At 45.1% G+C, this 22,995-nt stretch overlaps 2 protein-coding genes and 1 pseudogene across 3 annotated transcripts; 2 read left to right on the top strand and 1 right to left on the bottom strand.

Moving 5' to 3' along the window:
- Positions 1-1,845: 1,845 nt before the first annotated feature.
- Positions 1,846-2,249, top strand: LOC116629175 (histone H4). Its single transcript, XM_032399474.1, has one exon. The coding sequence runs from the start codon at positions 1,872-1,874 to the stop codon at positions 2,181-2,183; it is 312 nt and encodes a 103-aa protein (XP_032255365.1). The 5' UTR covers positions 1,846-1,871; the 3' UTR covers positions 2,184-2,249.
- A 13,755-nt stretch (positions 2,250-16,004) lies between these two features.
- Positions 16,005-20,721, bottom strand: LOC116629174 (annotated as a pseudogene). Its single transcript, XR_004298710.1, has 2 exons — positions 20,373-20,721; positions 16,005-16,328 (listed from the first exon to the last, which is right to left on the bottom strand). The product of XR_004298710.1 is annotated as a histone H3.1-like (transcript).
- Positions 20,722-21,684: 963 nt separating this feature from the next.
- On the top strand, positions 21,685-22,133 carry LOC116629173 (histone H2B type 1-C/E/F/G/I). The gene has a single exon (XM_032399473.1). The coding sequence runs from the start codon at positions 21,720-21,722 to the stop codon at positions 22,098-22,100; it is 381 nt and encodes a 126-aa protein (XP_032255364.1). The 5' UTR covers positions 21,685-21,719; the 3' UTR covers positions 22,101-22,133.
- Positions 22,134-22,995: the final 862 nt, after the last annotated feature.

Raw genomic sequence — 22,995 nt, 5'->3', positions numbered from 1 at the left:
TATCCACCACACTCCCTTCCCCGTGTGGACTAGAAGTTCCTCATGAGAGAGTCACTGTCACAGAACAGCCCAATAGCATGTATGTGCAATGATGGACGTGTTCTTTATCTGAACTGTCAAGTAGACAGCCACTACCGACATGTGGCTATTTAGCAGTTAAATGTGGCTAGAGTGACGGAAGAAATTTTTAATTTGATTTCATTTCAATTACTGTACATTTAAGTGAGCGCAACTGACTAGTGGTTAACTAGGGCAGCACAGCTTTAAAACAATTTCTTGGGACGCCTGGGTGGCTCAGTCCGTTAAGCGTCTGCCTTTGGCTCAGGTCAGGATCCGGGACCCTGGGATCCAGCCACCCCCAGCCCCCACCCCACCTGCCAATGAGCTTCCTGCTCAGTGGGGAGCCTGCTTCTCCCTCTCCCTCTGCTCCTGCTCTCTCTCTCTCAAATAAATAATATCTTTAAAAAAACCTCTTCTCAAACTTGAATGAGCATACCACCCACTTGGAGATACTGTTAAAAATGCCATATCAATTCAGTAGACTTGGGGTCGGGCCTAAAATTCTGTGCGTCTAACAAGCTCCCAGGTGAGGCTAAGACTGTTGGAATACGGCTGCTGCACCCATTACTGCTAGATGGAAACTGGTATTCGGGGCCAACGTCTGACCCCTCACCCTGAGTTTACTTTTCTCTTCCTTCTTCTTACGCTTTGAGTTCCTTAAAAGAACCTGTATGATTGTCTTTGTAAACCTGGTATTTGTAGATTGATCTTGGCATATACTAGACCTTGAGTTCTTGAATGAATGAACGAATCAGTGATTCTTCTTTGATGCGTGGAAGATCACTGGGTCTTAAGTCTGCAGGTAACTGTAACTGAGCTAAATTTCAATAATGTCCGCCTAAGGGAAATCTATAATCGGCTGACTGCCTATACTGTAAGTACCAGCAGAGAAGGAATTTTTAAAATTACCTTTTATAGTACACGGAAGGGAGGCACTTATTGTGAATGTAAGGATGAGTAAATATTGGCATTTGTCTATTAAGCGTATCTATGTACCATCTATGTATAGAATGTTAATTCTGCAACTCTTTTTACTTGGACAATATTTCAGTTTATTAGCATTTATGTTTATTATTAGTTCGTTGATTTGCAAACTTTTACACAGCATGATGTATCTTCAATATTTTACTGACATAGATTAGCGGTAGGTGACAAGATCAGAAGACCTCAGCTCTACCCCAACAATATCACTTATTAGAACAGGATTAGGTCTCCAAGCCTGGAATTCCTCATCTCTACAATACAGATAGTGCTTTATAAATTTGGGAGTAGAGTTTGCTCCCCTTCCTAGAGTTTCCTTTTTATCAGTAATGCTGAAAACCACATAAGTATATATGTCCTGCCAAAGGAGAATGTTCTGTGATCTGCCCTATTTAAATAAGTATTGTTAAAATTGTAAGCATTAATACTTGCATTTTTTAAAAGTCTTCACATTTAAAAATTACTTTTATTCTGTTATCCCTCGCTTTTATAGACAACCGTACCGTCACTGCCTCCTTTTTATAAATGATAAAAGAGGTGAGGAGACTTATACAATATCAATGATCTGAGAGACCCCACAGGCACAGGACTAGTCGCAGAAACCAGCGATTCCGGCCTCTCCAAGGAAAGGGGAGTCAGATGCGGCCCGCACCCCCCGCCGCCTCCCCTCGCTAAGCCGGGGCCCCGCCGAGGAAGGTGGGAAGGGGCGGAGCGGAGGTCTCGTTCCCGCCCCTAGCGTTTCAGTTTCCTAAACGGTCCGCAGGACTGGTATATAAAGGGCTGCAGGCCGAGCTCCGGGACTGGACTGTAACGATCGCCTGCTGTTCGCCATGTCCGGCCGCGGCAAGGGCGGGAAGGGCCTGGGCAAGGGCGGCGCCAAGCGCCACCGCAAGGTGCTGCGCGACAACATCCAGGGCATCACCAAGCCCGCCATCCGGCGGCTGGCCCGGCGCGGCGGCGTCAAGCGCATCTCCGGCCTCATCTACGAGGAGACCCGCGGGGTGCTCAAGGTGTTCCTGGAGAACGTGATCCGGGACGCCGTCACCTACACGGAGCACGCCAAGCGCAAGACGGTCACGGCCATGGACGTGGTCTACGCGCTCAAGCGCCAGGGCCGCACCCTCTACGGCTTCGGCGGCTGAGCGTTCCCGTCTCCCCACCGGAGCACCGCGATTCTCAACCAAAGGCCCTTCTCAGGGCCACCCACTTGGTCGTAGGAAGAGCTGTTGCCGGAGCACGAAGGTAACATCCGCTGCTTTGTCGCTGTTCCTTCCTTCGGACTCCGGCTGGACGGGCGCCCCGTTCCCCCGGCGGACCCCGGGGAGGGAAGGCGTGCAGCTTGCATTCGCCGGGCTTGCCTCCTTCCCGTGTTCTGTCCGCTCCGTCCTGGCCTTCCCACCTAGGACTTCAGCCCTCCCTTCATTTCCCTGCCAAGCAGCCGGAAGAGGTGGCCTTCAGCCCATGCTCACCCAGCTACTGACGTTCTAAATGTGCTCTGCTTACCTGAAGACCGGAGTTTGCGTTACTGGATGCCAGGGAGAGCACGCCCTTGTTGACCATGGACAGTTTTCGTCTGTGTTGTCTTAAGCCCACAGATACTATCAATAGCTTTTTTTAACGAACTAGTGAGCTTTGTGGGCTGTCCTAATTTAACGGTAGTGCTGTAGCCCAGCTTAAGTCCTCTTCTGGCTCCTTACTATCAATGTATATACCTGTCTCAACTTAAACCAGACCCCTATCGATTACTAGATCCGAACTATTATGTTAAATCTCCAAGTAATCTGGAGTACCCATGTCTCAGTCACTCTTCATGATTATCCGTCTTCTGCACCACTCACTAAAATACCTTTGCCATGGTTACCAGTGACCTAATTGCCAAGTCCTAAAGAACACTAAGAACATCCATCTGCTGCAACTGACCTTGTTCATCCCTCCTCCCTTCGCAGTCTCTTCACGGTATTTGGTATCTTTCGTCCTGACCCAGATCCTGTATTCTCCATGATTCTTCTCACTTTGCTTTTGGGGCCCTATTCCTCTGCTTGTAATTCTTCCCAATGAACAAACTTGCAGTCTCTTCACATCAGTCCGTAGATCTTCCTTGAGCCATCTCTTCCAGACTCTTCCATACATGGTGAGACATCCAGGCACCCAGGAAAGAACTGAGGATCAGCTGAAAGGTAGCAGAAGAGGCCATCCCAAATTACAACACTTTGGCATAAGGATTATTTTGAGCTCAAGGCGCTTGAAAAGCAGATGTAAGAATGGGGCTCTGACCTTCCCATTTCTCCCTGAAGGCAGATAATGACCCCATGTGAAAGGAGTCATGCCTATATGAGGAGAAGAATGCATCACTAGAAACGGAGTCATGCTGACAGAAATCTATACAAACAGACCTTGTTAAAATAACCCTGTATCTCCTTTCATCCCCTCCTATTTTTGTTGCTATTTCAAGATTATTACTCTTTGTTCAGCCTGGCATGTAAGCACTTAGGCCTAACCACTTTCAGGGGCTTCATGTTCCTGTGAAGAATCCCATGAACACATAAAAATATTAAATAACATGTGTATGTTTTTCTCTTGTTACTCTGTTTTATGTCAATTTAATTCTTGGGCTCAGCCAGAGACCCTGAAAGGGTATTGGGACATTCTGCCTCTTGTACACAGCCTTCCAGCCCAATCCTCAAAGCCCTTCTGTGACTGCAGGTTCCTGCCAGATCTTTGCCTGCATCATTCACCTGCGCCGCCCCACCTCCCCCACCCCCCCGCACCAGAATCCCTCCACCTCGCTGCAGTCCGAGACCTGAGTGATGTGCACATTTCATTATCCCATCTAGGCCAAACTACAAAAAATAAAAAGCCTTCACTGGTTCTCCTAACATCTGCAGAATAAAATCCAATTCCTGTGCTTTATCTGGCACCTGCTCACCTGCAGAATCTCCTCTTCCAGCCGGTCTCCCCATCTACCACTGACTTCTCTAGCTGAATATACTGAACAACTTGTCATACTTGGAGTTTTCTTTTCCTCAACAGTATCCTTTATATACACGTGTCTTCATCCACAAAGAACCTTCAACTTTTTGGGAGGTTTTATAAAAATGCTCTCAGGTTCTCTGGCTGGACCCGCTAAATGAGACTTAAGACAGCCTAACCAGAGGAAAACAAACAGAAGCTTAGCATGTGCATCACATACACGCGTAAGAGCCCTCGGCAATAAGGAACTCAAAGCAGAAGTTAGAGTTTGGGGTCTATGTACCTAATTTAGTAGGGGACAGGGAGGGAAGAAGGGCTCTTATGGAAAAGCAAATGACTTTTTGGAAAGATAAATGGGCCTAAAAGAATAGATGGCAGATATGATAGTTTATGACAAAATCTGTCTGGGTGTGGTACCAACTTCTCATTTACAACAAGAGACGAGTGTCGCTCCCAAGGAGGGGATGTATAACAACGGAGTTATTTTTGAGAGGACCTGCTTTTAGGCACAGAAAGATATCAGGAACTCAAATGCCTTCAGCCAGAATTAATTCTTATGCTTTGTATAAATGCTTATATAAAGTGGCATATTTTGGGGTGGCAGATCCTGATCCCCTTCACTCCTTTAAGAGTTTCCTTCAGGAAAACTTCACCTGATTCTCCCGGGCAAAATCAGTGCCTAGGACTTCCTGACATTCCAAAAGACATGCTCCACACATGAGCCTAACCCAGCATCAGAGTTCCCAATCCGACCTCAGAGCTACTACACACTTCAACAGCTCTCTAGATGCCTGGAAGGCTTAGACAGTATCTTCATTTTGCTATTGTCAGGACCAAGGTAATTACCAGCACCTAGTATTCACTTAGTAAATATTTGTGCAATGACTAGATGATTCAATGGAATGAATAAACTATCAAAGGTCACAAGTAAACTTTTATACAAATTCCTCTCCTTTAATAATTTTATCTGCTCCCCTAGAACTTTTTCCTCTCTTACCACTTTCTTTGACACAAATGTCAGGCTTGTGGCTACAAAGCACCATCGCAGACTTTCAGATACAGATTGTAAACTCTCAGTGTGGGATAAAAATAATTTAATGAGTCCCAGTCTGCATGTATAAAATAAATATGCCTCCTGTTTCTTGTTCTCGCAGGTCTTTAAAGTCCACCTTTCAAAGAGGATAATTTTACCCAAAATTTTCTCACAAAAATGCCACTGTCATAGGCTTATATGTAATCAAAGTGAGCCAGATTTCTATCACTATTTAATGGAATAGTCATATGTTGCTATAGAATTCCTAAGCTTTATTTTGCTGGCATGAGATAAGAGAAAGAAAATAAAAGAGGGATTAGCAGGATTTTTTTTTTTTTTTGGTCCATATTTGATTTAAGTGTGATGCCAAAAAAACTATTTCTTGGGGTGCCTGGGTGGCTCGGTTGGATGGGCATCCAATTCTTGATCTCGGCTTGGGTCTTGATCTCAGGGTCATGGGTTCAAGCCCCATGTTGGGCTCCATGCTGGGTGCGGAGCCTACTTGGAAAAAAAAAAAAACTGTTTCTTTAGTTCTGTAACTAGGCTTGATCTTTTCTACAATGTAAACTTTCCTAAAAATGTATGGTATTATGTTTTTAGCATATTCACTGATACAGTATGAAAAATAGTTATGAAAAATAGATCTTTTATGAAAATATTTAATCGTCCAAATTAATCCAAATTTATTTACTCTGAGTGAAAATGGTATGTTTATTCAGAGTTATTGACTGCACTTCCGAAATTTGGATTTACCTATGTCTGTTGTGGGAAACAAAGGCAAAAGAACAGTTAAATTTCCTTACTACCCACAGCCCATTGACAAGTCCTTGAAACACGCAGAGTGACCTTCCTCTGGGAGCTCAGCGGCCTGGATGTTAATACTTTACTAAGGGCAAAAGGCAATCCTAGCCTGACCTCCAGGATCCTGTGAGTCTACTTTAACACATAAAAATTCCTTTGGAAACTTCCTTTGTCTCTACCCCACCCCCCAAGATACACATTGGCAATCATCCTCCAAGCAGATGACCCACTGATATACATCTGAAGAGTCCCATGACTGAGTTTTTACGAAACAGTAATAAATGACCTTTTCCTAACAACAGGTAGGTCCTGGAAACTAGAGACTCACGTTGTCCCTAACCCCTCCCAACTTGAAAGTACGTAACAGGCCACTCCTCATGGCCCCAGTGCGGCTCTTCCTACCCACGGGTCCTGTCCATGTGCTTTAGGAAAACCACTTTTTTTGCACCAAAGACGTCTCAAGAATTCTTTCTTGGCCTCGGCTTCGAGCCCTAACATCTTTCCTACATCATATCCATTGATGTGGATTTTTAAAAATAGTATAGTATAATATATAGAAAATATCAAAGTACCATCTCATGTAATAAATAAAAATATCATGTCATAAAATTTTAGTTTCAAGTATGTATGTTTTTGTTTTGTTTTGTTTTTATTGTGGAACTTGGAGTTTGCAAACTACGGATCCACTTGTTTCTTTCATGCATTTGTGCGGTTCCCATGTTAGAAGCAGCTCCACATATCCAGGCTCCCCGGCTGCACCTGCCAGCCTCCCTGGCGGCTGAAATGGGGATGTGTGGCCAGGCTCCATGGATCAGCCTCACCTTCGAAAGACTTCTCTTCAAAGTTGCCGGACGGGACAGCAGAGGCCGGAGCCTCACTTTGCTGGGAGAGGGGTGGACAGAAGCGTCCAGGCTTTGGTGGTGGCAGCAGCCACGGCGTCCAGGGGGTCAGGTGCCCGGGGAGCAGGGGCACCTGTGGTCGCCGCGCCCGGCCGGCTCCGCAGCATGCTTTCGGCTTTTGTCCCTGGGAGCGGCTTCAGGCCTGGTTCCACAGCCCCTCCCCAGGACGCGGCCATCTGTCTACCCCTTAAAACATCACCTCTCATGTTTGATAAGCCAGAGTCAGCCTTTCTTTTTGCAACTAAGCACGTGGAGTTAAAAAAAAAAAAAAGGTATTAAATGGTTTTAAATACTTTCTGGTGGTAGAGTTTGGGTATTTTAGGTGCTTAAAGTTGCTTCCCAACAGTGATGTGTAAGGAAGGTAAAATTAGCAGGAGAAAAACAATACAAATTCTACTTTCCACGTGCACAGGGGTCTTCCCAAGAAAATGAAGACCCAAAAACGTGGCTAGGCCTGCGTACTTACAGCCTGGGTTGCATGAAGAGAGGAAATTATGGAACAGTGGCTAAAATGATATAGGGAAGCTGAAGGAGGATAAGGGTTATTTTAACAAGATCCATTTTTACAGATTTCTCTCCATCTCAGTTCGCGTCTCTGGTGAGAAGAATGTTCTTACCTCCTGGTGCAGGTGGGGACACCGTTCACATGGGAATTTCATCTCCTGCTTTCTGGAAGGAAAAGGAAGTTCAGAGCACCCTTCTTGCATCGAATGTTTTTCAAGTGCCTTTAGCTGAAAATAATCAATATTCTGATTATCAAGTCCAACTGATTTGATCTTCGATATCGAAGTGGCATATACTGGGGTGGCGTGCTCTGGACCCCCACAGGTGCAGAAAGGCTTCCTTCCTTGTTGTGGCCTTGGCGGACTGAATACCTGGCCCAGCCCACCCACAAAGATGCCCACGTCCTAATCCCCAGAGCCTGTGAATATGTTAGCTTACCGAAAAGGACTTTGCAGATGGAACGAAATGGAGGGTGTGGAGATGAGGGGATGATTTCAGATCATACAAGTGAGCCCCATGCAACACGAGGATCCTTATGAAAGGAGGCATGAGGGTCAGAGAAGTGACCATGAAGAAACTGAAGCAATGCGCTTGGCTGACACAGGAAGGGACTACGTGCCAAGGAATATGGGTGACCTCTAGAAGCTGAAAAAGGCAAAAAAAAAAAAAAAATTCCCTCTAGATCTTCGGAAAGAAATGCAGTCTTAAACACCTTCATTGTAGCCCCTTAGACGCATTTTGAACTTCTGACCTTCAGAAGTGAAAGCTTAATAAATTTAAGGGTTTTTTTCTTTTAAGCAACTAAATTTGTGTTAATTTGGTAGAGCGGCCACAGGAAACAAATACAGGACTAATAACCTAATTGAAGTAGCCTTAACCTTCCTTTGTCATAGTGTGAAAATTTGGCTTGAGATTTTACCTGGGAACTTAACCTACATTTGCCATAGGAAAGCCTAGTTCCCAGAGTAAAAGGCATAATTATTTTATCTCTAAGATGCGCAGTTTGGATTCTTAATCAAATCAATACTTAATCTCCTATGTGACAAGCAATGAGGTGGACTCTGTTCCCAGATAGTAAAGATCATCGAGGCATCATGGTGAAAAAACAATATATTGTATTGGTAAAAGTCCAGACAAGACCAATGGAATATAGTACAGAACCCAGAAACCCTCACACTTGGGAGCACTCAATATGGGGTGGAGAAGGCATAACAGACCTGCAAGGAACATAAGATGCCTTCTGGAAATGACACCTGCAAAGCTGGAGAGCCACATGGAAAAACGAATGAAATCAAAACTTCACCCCGAGATGACTAAAGACTGAAACGTGAAAGGCAAAACATAAACTCCTAAAAAATAGCATAAGTAAATACCATCGTGACCTTGGATTAGAGAAGGAAATTTGTAAAATAAGACAGGAAAAAGAAAAAAAGAAATAAAGTAAAAGATGGGTAAATGTGACTGTGTTAAACACAAAGGGTTCCGTTTATATAGGCAACCATGTAAAGAGCAAAAATACAAGTCACAAAACTGAAAAAGATATAAAACTGACAAAGTGCTAGGATCCAGAATATAAATCAATACCTATTTAAATCAATTTAAAAAGGTGGGGGGGGGGGGGATGGTATAGAAGCTGACCAAAAAACTTGTTCAGGATCTTCACAAATGAGAAAAACCAAATGACAGACAAATATGTTAAATATATGTGGGCCCAGGGGCACCTGGGGGGCTCAGTGGGTTAAGCGTCTGCCTCCTGATTTCAGCTCAGGTCTTGATCTCAGGATCCAGCCCTGCATCTGGCTCCGTGCTCAGCGGGGAGTCTGCTTGAGATCCTATCCCTCTGCCCCTCCCCTCCCCACACTCTCTCAAATGAAAAAATATATATATATATGAAGAACAGAAGAGAAAGTCACAACATAGATCATCCCTATGTGACTGCCCCATCTTCCGACTGCAGGGGTCCCGTTCTAGCCTAACCAGAATCACATGCCCTAAGGGAGCAGCTAATCCCCAAATTGTTGGCAGGAGGACAAATGTGTTATTAAGAGAAAAAGGTAGAGCAGGGATAAAGGGGTAACTATTGAAAATAAAGCAGGATGCTAGAGACGAAAGACCATGGACTTTTGCTCCTCTAGGCCCTGGATGGACTCCCTGCATTTACCTTTCTCAGTATTTAATCTCGGACAGTTTGCTTAACTTCTCAGCCTCGCTTTCTTGTCTCTAGGTGGGGGCGTAGGCTCTGGCCAGGCTGTTATGAAGATAAACTGAGACCAGACAGACAGAACAAGTCTTGTACCCCCAGCATAAGTGAATCAGATCATTGCACAAAGGACTTACAGGCCCCAATTAGCATCAGTTCAAAACGTCCTGTCACAGTCCGAATGTTGTATATAAACAATTAAGAACCTACAATAGTCATTGTTGTGAAATCCCGGGCTTTTTATTAGGCAAATTGTTTCAGATAATAAGGCTTTCTTTGGGGTGGAATGCTTGGTCACAGTAACTCGCACTTTTATTATACTTTAAAGTTCACAATGTGTACACAAAGTATTTAATCGGGTCCTCACAACAACATTGTGAGGTAGGTAGGGTGATCCATCCTCTTTCTACAGGTGTTCAGACATGAAGTCACTTGTACAAATTCACTCAGGTAACAGCTATCCTCTGTGGCTCAGCTATCCTCTGTGGCTCGGAAACAGCCCCAGGCTGCCACTCTGAAGAGGAGACATTGATTTAATGCCACTGATATAAAAGAAGATACAGAATGAATTAGTACATCATTCTTGTCACAACAGTGGGGGGGACCAAGGTTCCTGGAAGACAGATACAGTTTCTTTTATTATTTTTTTTTAAGGTTTTTATTTATTTGAGAGAGAGTGCATGAGCTGGGCCAGAGGGAGAGGGAGAAGCAGACTCCCCACCAAGCAGGGAGCCCGATGCGGGGCTCGATCCCAGGACCCTGGAATCATGACCCGAGCCAAAGGCAGACGCTTAACCGACTGAGCCACCCAGGTACCCCGATACGGTCTTTTAAAAGGAGACAAAAGAACTTGTCAACGGGTAGGCAGCATTGTTGAGGGTAAAGGGTGCAATAGGTCTAAGGATTCGTCGGCCCTCCAAGTAAAACAATCCTAGAGTGAAAATCAGTGTCTCTCTCCACTGTCCCCTCACCACCTCCACCACCATCGAAGGCCCATTCGGCTCTCGCCCGGCCATCGGCAGCGGCCTTCACACTGCTCTGCACTTACACCCACTCCGACCTCCACTAAGGGACAGACGTAGCTTCTCCAGAGTGAATCTTCTGACACATGAAACCTAAACCAGATCAGGTTCCTCCTCTGTGTTAATAAAATCCAAAAGCCTTGTCAGCATCTGCAGGATCCCATAAGCCACGGTCCCTGACTACCTTGAGTGTATTTCTTTCACAATACTGTTCACCATCTGAAATTACCATCTCTGTGCACTTGGGCATTGTCCGTCTCCTCTCACAAGTGCCCAGCACAGCACCTGACATGTGGTGGGTGCTCCAGACATCTGGTGTGCACGGAGTAAAAGTGAAGGTAATATCCCTAGAGGAGACCCCACTCCTTTGCCTCTTAACGTCTCCTGCCTGCAATGTTGTGATCACGGTATGATCAAGTCCCTCACCAAGAATATCAGTGTAGCATACACAGCAGTGAAGAAGAAAACCATCAGCTTTGGAGAAACGTAAGTTTTAAATCCTTACAATTAGTCTGATTCAACCACAATTTATAAACAAATGGATGGTTACCAGCTAAACAGACATTTAGTAAGAAGACCACAGGCTTCTCTCAGAAAACCCGACAAGGTAACCTTAGATAAGTCACTTAATCTCTCTCGACAGCTCTTGTAAAAAGTCCTCCGCTCTTGGAGGCCACTACTCTAGACATCACATCCATGTTAGTTTTATACATTAGCATTCTTACTTAGAAATTAAGTGGAGTGCGGTTTGCCTTGAGCACATTCCCCCAAGGGCTTAAGCACTTGTTGAGAAACTAAAACAAAATCAATGATGAGGCTAAAAAGCCTAACAATCATTCTGGCCTATTACAGAGGTAAGTTCTGTATCTGAAAGACCTATCTGCATGCCATGGCAAACATTTATTTACCAAACATTTGCTCTTCCCATCTTCTATAAGTTGTCTTCCTTCCCGTTGAAGCCCCAGATCCCGGCCCCCTTCCCCTTAGCTCAGGATGACATATATAAACCTCGATTACCTGACTGCCGGGGAATCTTATTTTTATGGGGCTCCTGTATGATACGAAATTTGTTGTGCTTCTGTTATTCTGTCTTATGGAAGTTCAAATATTCAACCAGCCAAAAAACTAGAAGAGAAGGGGAAAGTCTGCTCTGTGAAGTGTGTAACACAAGGGTTCGGGGAACCCACTTTGGTCTATAGAGGGGAGCTACAGAAATCACGGAGAGGAGGATAAAGTCTCCAGGGGATGGAAAAGCCAGGTAGCCAGCCATTCCCCTGAATGATGTGAGTGCTGCCAAGTTAGCAAAAGGCGGGTGGAAATGCAGAGAACAGAGGATCCCATGGGTGCTGCATGTCCTGGAGACCTAAGCTGATCGTGCGCTTGTCCGCAGAGTGGCCACACTCTCCCGACCATGGTAGGAGATAAAAGAGCCCTATCGTGGTTCAGAACTCTCCTTTTCTCTCTTCCCTTGGCGAACAGAAGATTCTTTTGGGGTATTAGAAGTAAAACATAAGAGAAAAAAATTCATTTAAAATTGTTGGTGATCACCATCTATCCCTCACATGGGTTAAAGTAAGGTTTAGAGATAAGAACTCAACTCTCAAAAACACTGTGTAATACTCCAAACCACTACTGTAGAGATTTATTAGTTTTTATACTTTCCAAGTGTTACACTTTCCAAGATCTCAGACCAGAAAAGAGAGAAGCCAAGATTCAAGCCATGTCTGTTTGACTCCAAAACCCTCCCAACAACCCTGTCGGGAAGGTATCATCATCCCCATTTTACAGATGAGGTCACTGAGGCACAGAGAGCTTATGTGACTTATTACACAATTCGTAAGTGTTAGAGCCATAATTCTAAGCCAGTCGCTCTGGCTCTTGTCTGCTGTTAAACCCTGCCATATTATATAAGGGCCCAAAATATTCTGGGGCCTATGGGAAAGTGGATTGAAAAGCTTGGCTTTGATGGAAAAACTAAAGTAACTGGGAAAATGCATATCCTAGAAAGGATTTTATTTCTAAGAAATGGAGCAAAAATGTATAGAGCTGTTTGTTTGGAGGCAGCAAAGTGCCAAAGTTATGCAATGACCTTGCCCGTGGGTGAGCAGCCCGGCTAAATCCTTACCAATAAATCCTGTGCACGTGTGTCCGAAACATAGTCTGTTCATATTAAAACACATGTGCAGGGGCGCCTGGGTGGTTTAGTTGGTTAAGTGTCTAACTAGGGCTCAGGTCATGATCTTGGGGTCCTGGGATGGAGTCCCCACTCAGCAGGGAGTCTGCTTCTCCCTCTCCTTCTGCCCCTCCCCCTGCTTGTGCTTTCTTTCTCTCAAATAAATAAATAAAATGTTAAAAAAAAAAAAAACATACAGGGCATCTGGGTGGCTCAGTTGGTTAAGCGACTGCCTTCGGCTCAGGTCATGATCTCAGGGTCCTGGGATCGAGTCCCACATCAGGCTCCCTGCTCGGCAGGGCGTCTGCTTCTCCCTCTAACCCTCCTCCCTCTCATGCTCTCTATCTCTCATTCTCTCTCCCTCAAATAAATAAATAAAATCTTTAAAAAAATGTACAAACTGGAGGAAGTTATGAAAAATATGGCACACAATGGGAAACTAAAAACAGAAGGAAAAAAGCAAGTTATATAATTCACATAGAGCAAGGAATATAAAAATAACTATTTATCTGTGGTGAAAAATACATACAAACTTTAAAAAATCTTTTAAAAGTTCGAAATGCAACCTTGAATTAACATCTATTTTTAAAAAGTTTTGTTGTGTTCTCTTTCATTTTTTTTGTTTGTTTTTAAACTTAAAACACATGATTACAGGTTTCAATTTTTCCCATGGAAAGCCAAATGCCAACCAAATATACATCATTCTAAACTCAAAATTCATAGATTTAGAGAGTAAATATTCAATTCTGTGGAATTGAGTATATGGAGTAACTTGTTTATAATAAAGTCCCATGTGGTCTATGAATGGTTTGAACTGTGACACCAACCCTACAAGCCGCTTCCAGGGACAAGGCAAAGAATTTTAAATCTTTCAAAAGAAAGTGTGTCATAGGAACAGATAACTTTCTAGAACATTGATTTTAGAAAACACGGAGATGGCCTACTTCAAACATAACTGTACTGAGCATCTTCCAGTTGGCCCTCCAGACTTAGCTCTACCTTCTCCCCCTGGCCCTAGGCCATATGGGGCTCCCCTGCATGGATCCCACCAATGGATTACCTGGACCCCCACCTCTGGTTGGGTTCAGCCAGTGAAAACCACCTGTAGGAGATGGGAGGAAGGAGAGATGGGTGTTGTGAGTGTTTACTACCCAGTTTCCCCTCCAAGGGTCCCCACAGGCTGCTTGCACCCCTCTCTCAAAGCCTCAGCACCTGCTGGAGATCCCTTTCCATGCAGCTCTCTTAACTGCTTTCCTTGCCCCATCAGGCTTATGGGGGATAAGCTGCCCCGCTGACCAGGCCTGGGGTGAGGCACAATTTCTTGGGGTTTCTGTACCTTGAACTCAGTTTGCAAATAGCTTCTTTAGGAAACACTCCTCCTATTGCCCAATGTGAGGGGGGTGTCACCTGTCCTGACCTTGACTGAACAGTGACAATAACCCACTGTGGTGACTGCACAGCACAAAGTGCGTGGATGCTCACCATATCCCAAAGAGTTGGTGTAAGCAGGCTGATCCCCAGGTTTTCAGCTGACGGGAGGGGCCTTCCCCACTCAGGCAACTGCTGGGCCTCCTTCTTCAGAAATCTTTCCCAATCTCCATGGCATTTAACTTACTCACTGTCCCCCTGGATCTTTACTCTGGTGGCTGTCCTACTCTTTGCCAACGTGGCCCGAAGTGACCTGTTCCATGTCCTTGCCCTCTGACCAACTTCTGGTCAAGGAGTCAGCACAAGGGGAGTAAGACACGTGCTTCTAACACACACCACGGGCCGAGTGCCCTGCTGCTTCTGCCCCCTCTCTGTACCGGGCAGATCTTTACACTCACCTGTTCAGACAGCCTCTCCTAATGACACAGATCCATTTTCAACACATTTTGTTGCCTGTTTGTCCCCAATTTTTATTATAAAAATATTCAAACAACAAAGATAAAAAGTGTGTTGGTCGATTATCTTTATAAACAGCACCTAGATTCAATACCTGAGCACAATTTACCACTTTTGTGTATATGTCTGTATGCATATACATTTTTTGCTAAGCCATTTAAAAGTAGATTGCAGACATCATGAGGCTTGAAACAATGAATATTTCAGTATCTAACTCCTAAGAATAAGGGAATTTTCCACATAATCTCAACATTATCAAACCTAAAAAAAAAGAAGAAGAAGAAGAAAGAAAGAAAAGAAAAACTAACTCATAAAATAATGTAATATCCGGTCTGTATTCAAGTTTCCCCACTTGTCTCCAAAATGGCCTTTATAGCTTTATCTATAGAGCCAGGATCCAATCAACACGTCTTGTTCAGTGCTCTCTTACTTGAGTCTCTTTCAATCTTGAACACTCCTCCACGGTTTTGTTATGACTGATTTTGCGAGAAACCAAACTAATTGTGTTATATAATGTCCCACGTTCTGGTTTGATGTTTTCGCCTTGTGATGGTGTTTAACTGACTCCTTTATCCCCTGTACTCTCCTGAGGCATGATTAGATTCGTACACCTTTGTCAGAGGTGATGCTCTATATTTATCATGCACGAGGGAAGGCACACAGGTGGTCGGTTACTTTTAGTCCTACTAAATTAGACACTCAGCTAACACGCAGTGATGGGGGGTGGGGGAAGCATTGCTCCACTGTAAGGATATTTTTTCCCTTTGCAAATAACGTTGTTTGGAGATACTTTGACACCATCTGAATCTAGTGTTCCCCAGCTTTTTTCCAAAAGATTTTAGCATTGATAATCTTTGACCATCTCGTCAAAAATGGGTTTGACATAAAACGAAAATTCTGTGCAACAAATGCATTCAACACCGCATATGCTAAGGTTTATGCTCATTACTGTTTTTATTCTAGAGCTAACAGATCTGACTCGGCAGAACATAATACGGCTGGGAGAACCCACCTCACACACACACACACACACACACACACACAAATGTATATTGAAAAAATAAAAACTGTAACCCTAGAGACATTCTCGTATACTTTGCTAAACTTTAGTACAGCCACCTTAAAGAGGGAGTGTGGCAGTTAGATCTGCGGGGTCTGGAGGAGCCCAAAAGATTCCTAATCTACCAACCTGTCTAACCCACCGTTTCACTACCTGCTGTATCACCAAATTTAACCGCTTCCCGCCTGTCGATCCTGAAAGTGTTCGATGCTCATTCGCAGCAGCTGCTATGAACACCTCACGGCATTAGGAGAAAGTTGTGCCCATGAATTTTCAACGTTTGTACCAAACCACCCCCCCCACCCCCCCGGAGCAGCACCCAGGGGCGAGGGAGAGCTCCTTAGTAGAAAGAGCAGGTGGCCCCGGAAAGGGCCTTTGGTTGAGAATCGCGGTGCTCCGGTGGGGAGATGGGAGCGCTCAGCCCCCGAAGCCGTAGAGGGTGCGGCCCTGGCGCTTGAGCGCGTAGACCACGTCCATGGCCGTGACCGTCTTGCGCTTGGCGTGCTCCGTGTAGGTGACGGCGTCCCGGATCACGTTCTCCAGGAACACCTTGAGCACCCCGCGGGTCTCCTCGTAGATGAGGCCGGAGATGCGCTTGACGCCGCCGCGCCGGGCCAGCCGCCGGATGGCGGGCTTGGTGATGCCCTGGATGTTGTCGCGCAGCACCTTGCGGTGGCGCTTGGCGCCGCCCTTGCCCAGGCCCTTCCCGCCCTTGCCGCGGCCGGACACAGTAAGTAGTCACTGGGAATGACAGTCGAAGGAGCTTAATACCAGCCCCCAGCAGCCCCTTTTGTAACAATTGTGCAGAACTTTGTGAAAACTAAAACACCGGAAAAGTTAGGAAATCGCTCGAAGTCCTCGCGCCCTTGCTTCTAAGGCCTAAAGGAGACACGGGGTAGGGAGATTTACTGGTATTTAGAAAATAAGAACCTCTAAACACAAGTTTCAGACATGTACACAAAAGAAATGACCTCCTTCATATATAGGTACATGTGTTCAAAGATTTGCTTTTCCATATATATTCTTGGATCTTTTGCTACACTGGAATTTAAACAAGCCCAAGTCCCAAGAAACAAAGGAATTAGTCAATATATTGTGGAGCAACCAGGCCAGGCTTCAGGTTTGGGATCAGGGAGTGGCAGCTTTCATACTGTAACATTGAACTTGTCTGTGGATCTACTTGAGTTTCGATAGACTTGCAGTAAGAAGGAAGAGTAGTTGTTGGTAAGTGAATTATTATAAGCAAAATGACTGGCGTCTAGTTCGTGAACAATAAATTCATATCGCCCAGGAATTCTGTTCTTAAAAACAAAGTATTTATAAGACTGAAGAACATGGAAGGATTTCAAAACATTTCCAAGATAACACTAGTATGTACAGTGTGCTTTATCCATACAAATTAAGCATATATATTTCAACAATGAAGGGTTGCAGAGGAAAAGAATGTAAATTGTCAGGGGCTAAGGCCCTGTTTTTCTCATATGGAGGACAAAAGGTGGAGAGTCCTTTTCTGGGCTTAGTGCGTGAAACACAAGCAAAGCTGTCATGAACTCTAATGAAAAATATGTGTTGAGCTAGTTACGTGGAAGTTTAGCTTTAAGAAAATATAAATGATGTCCTTAGAATAAATAGAATTTTCAAGTAAGAAGTGATTTTTATTGCATACTTATGATGTACCAAGTAAAGTGTTCTAAAAGAGCATGGATTGGCTCGGCCAAGTATACCCCATCAGAAAATTTGAGATTAGGAATATCAAATTCTGAAATTCAATTGACTTTTGTGGCAGGGGCAGCAAGATGTAAAACATCACGTACCAACATGAATGAACCAAACATCGGCCCGATGGACATGTCACCACTAGAACAGCCAGAAGAAAGCAAAAAAACTGCTGTTTGTGAAAAAAAAATCACATTATTTTCTTAAACAAACCATGGAATCCCAAGCAATGCAAAGTAGCAATTGTTAAAGAATTGTCCAGCAGCTTTTTTTTTTATCTTGTTATTTTGCAACAGTAGTTGCAAAGTTTACCTTGTTAAGTTGCAACAGTCGTTCACAGAGCCCCTTGAACCAATTTCCTCCAATGGTCGCATCCCACATAACCAGTGTATCTTGCAATATCAAAGCCAGGTAATTGATATTGGCAAAATACTGTTACCTAGATTACAGGGCTTTTCAACTCTTACTGGTCTTACCATGCACTCATTTGTCTTTGTGTGTGTGTAGCCCTATGCAATTTTACCCCATGTATATAGATTCACATAAATACCACTGCAGTGCTGATACAAAATGTTTCCAACATCACCAAGGAACTCCTTGTTACCCCTTTATATTACATCCATACACGTCTTCCCTGTCCTGTGGCAATCATTAATCTGTTATCCATCTCTGGTTTTTGTCATTTTGAGAATGTCATCTAAATGAGTAATATAATATGTAACCTTTTGAAAATGACTTTGAGGGGGAGCAATATATGTGACCCCAAAATGTGCTGCTTTGGCACTTGGGTTATTTTGAACTGAAGGCAATCAAGACCCAGCAAACTCAAGAAAAACTTTTACCTCTCCCTTAACTACCTAAAAAATTTTAGATAGGGGCCCTGGCCCAGAAAGAGAGCTATTACCAGAGATAATTTTTATCTGAAAGACCTATCTGTAGGTTGCCCTCTCTCCCTTTGAAGCCCCAGGTCCCTATCCCATTCTTTAGCTCAGGGGGGCATATAAATATCTACCGACAGACTTATCCTTGGGTCTCACATTGTTATGGGGCTCCAATACACACATAATTAAAATTTTCTCCTGTTAATCTGTTTTTATATCAATTTACAGACAAAGAACCTACAAGGGAAAACTTTTCCTCCCCAACAGTTTTTTTTTTTTTTTCACTAAGCACGATGCCCTTGAGATCCATCCCAGTTGTTGTGTGTATCACTAGCCTCCCTTTTGTTGCTGAGTAGGCTTCCGTGCATGGATGCATGAAAATTTATTTAACCATTCACCCATTGAAAGATATTAAGTTGTTTCTAATTTAGGGCTTTTGCAAATAAAGCTGTTATGACCTTTCATGTACAATATTTTTGTTTTGTGTCCCCACCCACCCCGTCCTTGCCAGTTTTGTTTTGTGTTTCCTGAATTCCACCTCAAAATTACATTTTGTAAGATGCAAAAGTACTGCTGTGATGGCTGGGAGCCTTATAACTCTTTCAGTAGTCTCAAAGAAATCACATGGTGTTGCTATTATCATGTGCAAGTTTGCTTCAAGGCTCCAAAATATTGCATCAAGCGACATTTTCAATTGTTTCTGAAATCTGACTTCTGGGCTCTGTAGCTAAGGATTTATCCCACCAAGAGCCTCCCATGTTTGTTGAATAAACTGCTGGTATGCCCGTCCTGTGGTTCCTGCCATGGGACTTGTGTTTTCACTGAAGTGCAGAGCTGTTCACTTAGTTCCCGAAAAGCCCCCAGTGTTTAGTAGTCCCCACAGTGAGGGATAAACCCTGGGATGAGGCTAGGAGTTCCCACAACCAATGTCTGTGAAACCTGACTGATGGACAAATCCTCCATGGCTCTAGGGTTTGTCAGAGGATTCTGAATTTGTTGGAGGAAACGGGAGCTGTTGCCTCCTTGGTTCTCTGAGGATTAATAATGGGTTATGTACCACCACCTGCGCAAGGGCTGGGTTCTGCCTTACTGACTACGTCACGTTTCTCACACAAGGACAGAGCAGACACATTCTGCACAATCGTGACTTTTTAGTTATGAGCTGCTACAAGCTCCGAATTCCTGGTGTGAATATACTCAGCTATTACTCGAGGCCCCAGGTTTGGTAGCGCTGCCCTGCCCAGCTGTACCAGATAGGCTGCTGCTAGTACCGCTCCAAGCTGGGTCTCAAATTCTGCGAACCCATGCCTGAGGTACCAGATCTATTTCCAGTGCAGAAAAGGAGTACCCTTACTACAGGACGTATTGCTCAGTCAAGAAAGAAATGGATGGCCACCAAACTGCTCTCATGCACCACTCCGCCTGGGTTCTTGAACACCAGCGTGCGCATGCCCCACCAAACACGGTAAACCCCCTAGGATGCTTTCCAGGTTGCTCAAGGATCCGTCCTTTCTCCTATCAGAATGAAATGTGGGAATCCATGCCTGGATTCCTGGCAAGTTGCAGTCTTAATTACGTATTAATATGGCTGGACGTATCATTAACTGCTGCCCTTGTAGATAGGCCCTGGCTAGCTGCGGGTCAGGTTTTGACAGCATGCTCCGGAGATTTCCCAAACCGGGAGCCATTGTTTTCAGGACTGGGTATTATAACTTGTCGCTATACTATTTTGTAGTTCAGCTGAAAGTACCCAAATCCACGGCGGTTTTATGAGCCACTTTAAATACACTCAGCCATATGGGCGGCTCCACGCAAAAGCCAAGACTTGTCTAACCCCCTCTGCTGGGGAACGCGGCGCAATCGGCCTGATGCACACTGGTTGTCAACGGGAGGATCGCGAGGTTTGGCGAGTGTGCGGGCGGAGGCAGGAGTCGGGAGGTGGGCAGCCGGCGAACGCGCCCTGGCGCCACCCCTACCCGACGCTAGTGGGGACAAGGGGGACTCCGGGAGTGCGGAGATCCTGTGGTTGCGGCCCAGCTCTTCAAACGGAAATTGTAGGTGGCTCTGAAAAGAGCCTTTGGGTCGGTAGTTTGTGTTCCTTCGGGACAACTCACGCCCTCTCCCCGCGGATGCGGCGCGCCAGCTGGATGTCCTTGGGCATGATGGTGACGCGCTTGGCGTGGATGGCGCACAGGTTGGTGTCCTCGAAGAGCCCCACCAGGTAGGCCTCGCACGCCTCCTGCAGGGCCATGACGGCCGAGCTCTGGAAGCGCAGGTCGGTCTTGAAGTCCTGCGCGATCTCGCGCACCAGCCGCTGGAACGGCAGCTTGCGGATCAGCAGCTCGGTGGACTTCTGGTAGCGCCGGATCTCGCGCAGGGCCACCGTGCCGGGCCGGTAGCGGTGCGGCTTCTTGACGCCGCCGGTGGCCGGCGCGCTCTTGCGGGCCGCCTTGGTGGCCAGCTGCTTGCGCGGGGCCTTGCCGCCGGTCGACTTGCGGGCCGTCTGCTTCGTGCGGGCCATGGCGAGATCCTGCAAACACGGCTTACAACTGCAAGTGCCTTTGCGCCGGCTCTTATTTATAAAGGCAACGTCCTCCTGATTGGTCCGAATCTTCAAATTCCGCGCCGTGAATTAAGTCACTGGATGGGCCTTGTGATTGGCTACCAGGACTCACTGGAGAAAGTCTAACGTTGAAAGACAGATCTTCTCACTTACAATTCTGCGTCCCTTACCCAGCCTGTATTTTGCTTTACAGTTCCTTAACTGGTTTTGTTTTAATCACCTTGTTTGGGGATTAAATTTGGGAAGAGATGAAAATGAAAATTTAGTTCCTGAGTGGCTTCAGAAGCTCTGTTCTTGGACGTGATTGACCCAGTCCACTTTCGTCCTTTATCATTTCTCAAAGCTTCTGACTTTGAAGAAACGTTTTATTTTAGCAATGGAAACACCCTATCGCATAACTCCGAACACACTAACAAACACAGACACCACTTCCAGACACTGTTTTTAGGGAACATAAAAATCGCACCGCTGTTTAAATGTGACGATCCTCTGATTCTGAAAGCTTAAATTTTGCCAACTTTGATCAAACTGGGAATGCCATGGCATAATTGTGAAAACATTTAAATATTTAGCTAATTTTTGTGTTCTCTTTCCTTCATTTAGTATCCGGGTAACTGCAATTTGGCAGGAAAACAGGATCATAAATTTGTATCAGGCTTTTGTCTCTTTAGGTGGGGATCTAGGGAGACGCAAGGCTCATAAATAGGTACTAGTGATGAGACATTAAACTTTTGCTGTTTTGAAAATACTTTTTTCTGATGGAGAAAAGAATCTAGAGTTGCTGCCACATAAGCAGCCAATCAAAAAGTGGATTTGAATTCTCCTGATTTGCATAAAATGTTTCTACTGGCTGATTTGCTCCAATCAGGCATTAAGACAGATTAAGCCGCTATTTGCATACAAGCCATATAAAAGTAGGCCAACCCCACGCTCAGCTTTCACTCTACTAGGTTTTGGTGTCAGAGCTTTACCATGCCTGAACCCGCCAAGTCGGCCCCGGCCCCGAAGAAGGGCTCCAAGAAGGCGGTGACCAAGGCGCAGAAGAAGGACGGCAAGAAGCGCAAGCGCAGCCGCAAGGAGAGCTACTCGGTGTACGTGTACAAGGTGCTGAAGCAGGTGCACCCCGACACGGGCATCTCGTCCAAGGCCATGGGCATCATGAACTCGTTCGTCAACGACATCTTCGAGCGTATCGCGGGCGAGGCGTCCCGCCTGGCGCATTACAACAAGCGCTCGACCATCACGTCGCGGGAGATCCAGACGGCCGTGCGCCTGCTGCTGCCCGGGGAGCTGGCCAAGCACGCCGTGTCCGAGGGCACCAAGGCCGTCACCAAGTACACCAGCTCCAAGTGAGCTTGCCAAGTAAGCGTCTTCACCTAATCTAACCCAAAGGCTCTTTTCAGAGCCACTCACTCTTTCACATAAAGAGCTTTAATACTGAACCTTTTTAATATTAGGGAAAACCTGTGCCAGAGTTAGAATGCCCATCTCCTTCATCCTTACATTCCCATCCTTGTTTTCTCAGTAGCCTGTTTTACTGGAACAGAGAAGACTAGCAAGTGCAGAGCAGGAAAACTTGTTTGAAACCTGGGAAGGCAGTTTTAGCTGCTGAACTTTTGGTTTAGGATTTCAGAAAATGAAATTCATCTGGGCCAGAACTTTCTCCAGGGTTTGTAGCTGAGAAATTTTGAGTTGTCCGGACGAGTTGAATACATCCTGGGCATCCTTTATAGATCAGCTTGTCTAGAGAGCGTACTGTGCTTAGTGGGTCTGTGTGAGACTTGTTTTAGTGGAAACCAATAGGACACTGTCTACCTGATAGCGTGAAAAACTAATTTTCTAGTAAATGGGAGGGGTTGAGGGGGAGACTTGACTGAAAAGAAAGGATGTCTTTTGAAGAATAACTCACTCAACTGTAGCTATTATTCTGCAAGTAACAGAGGCATTCAGGCTTCTTTGAAGAAAGGTTGAACAGGATTTATAAGAGGAAGGAGAAGGGAAAAGCAGCAGCAAGCAGCCTGAGAGCAATGCCTCTCTTAGTTGGGGAAATGTCTTCAGCAGCCAACACAGAAGCCAGGCTTGGGTAGTCTTCCCTTAAGAGGCTTGCTAGGAATCATTTAACAGAATACAATGTCAGTTACAGATTTACAAAACACCTTGAGATTAATCTCAACCACAGTACTTCAGTTACTGTCCTCACTTTTGACAAGTCCACCCTTCTAGGCACTTCCCTGTTGGGTCATGGAGT

Source organism: Phoca vitulina, unplaced genomic scaffold, assembly GCF_004348235.1.
Source record: "Phoca vitulina isolate PV1807 unplaced genomic scaffold, GSC_HSeal_1.0 scaffold338, whole genome shotgun sequence".
Lineage (NCBI taxonomy): Eukaryota > Metazoa > Chordata > Mammalia > Carnivora > Phocidae > Phoca > Phoca vitulina.
This window is presented reverse-complemented; position numbering and strand designations above follow the sequence as displayed.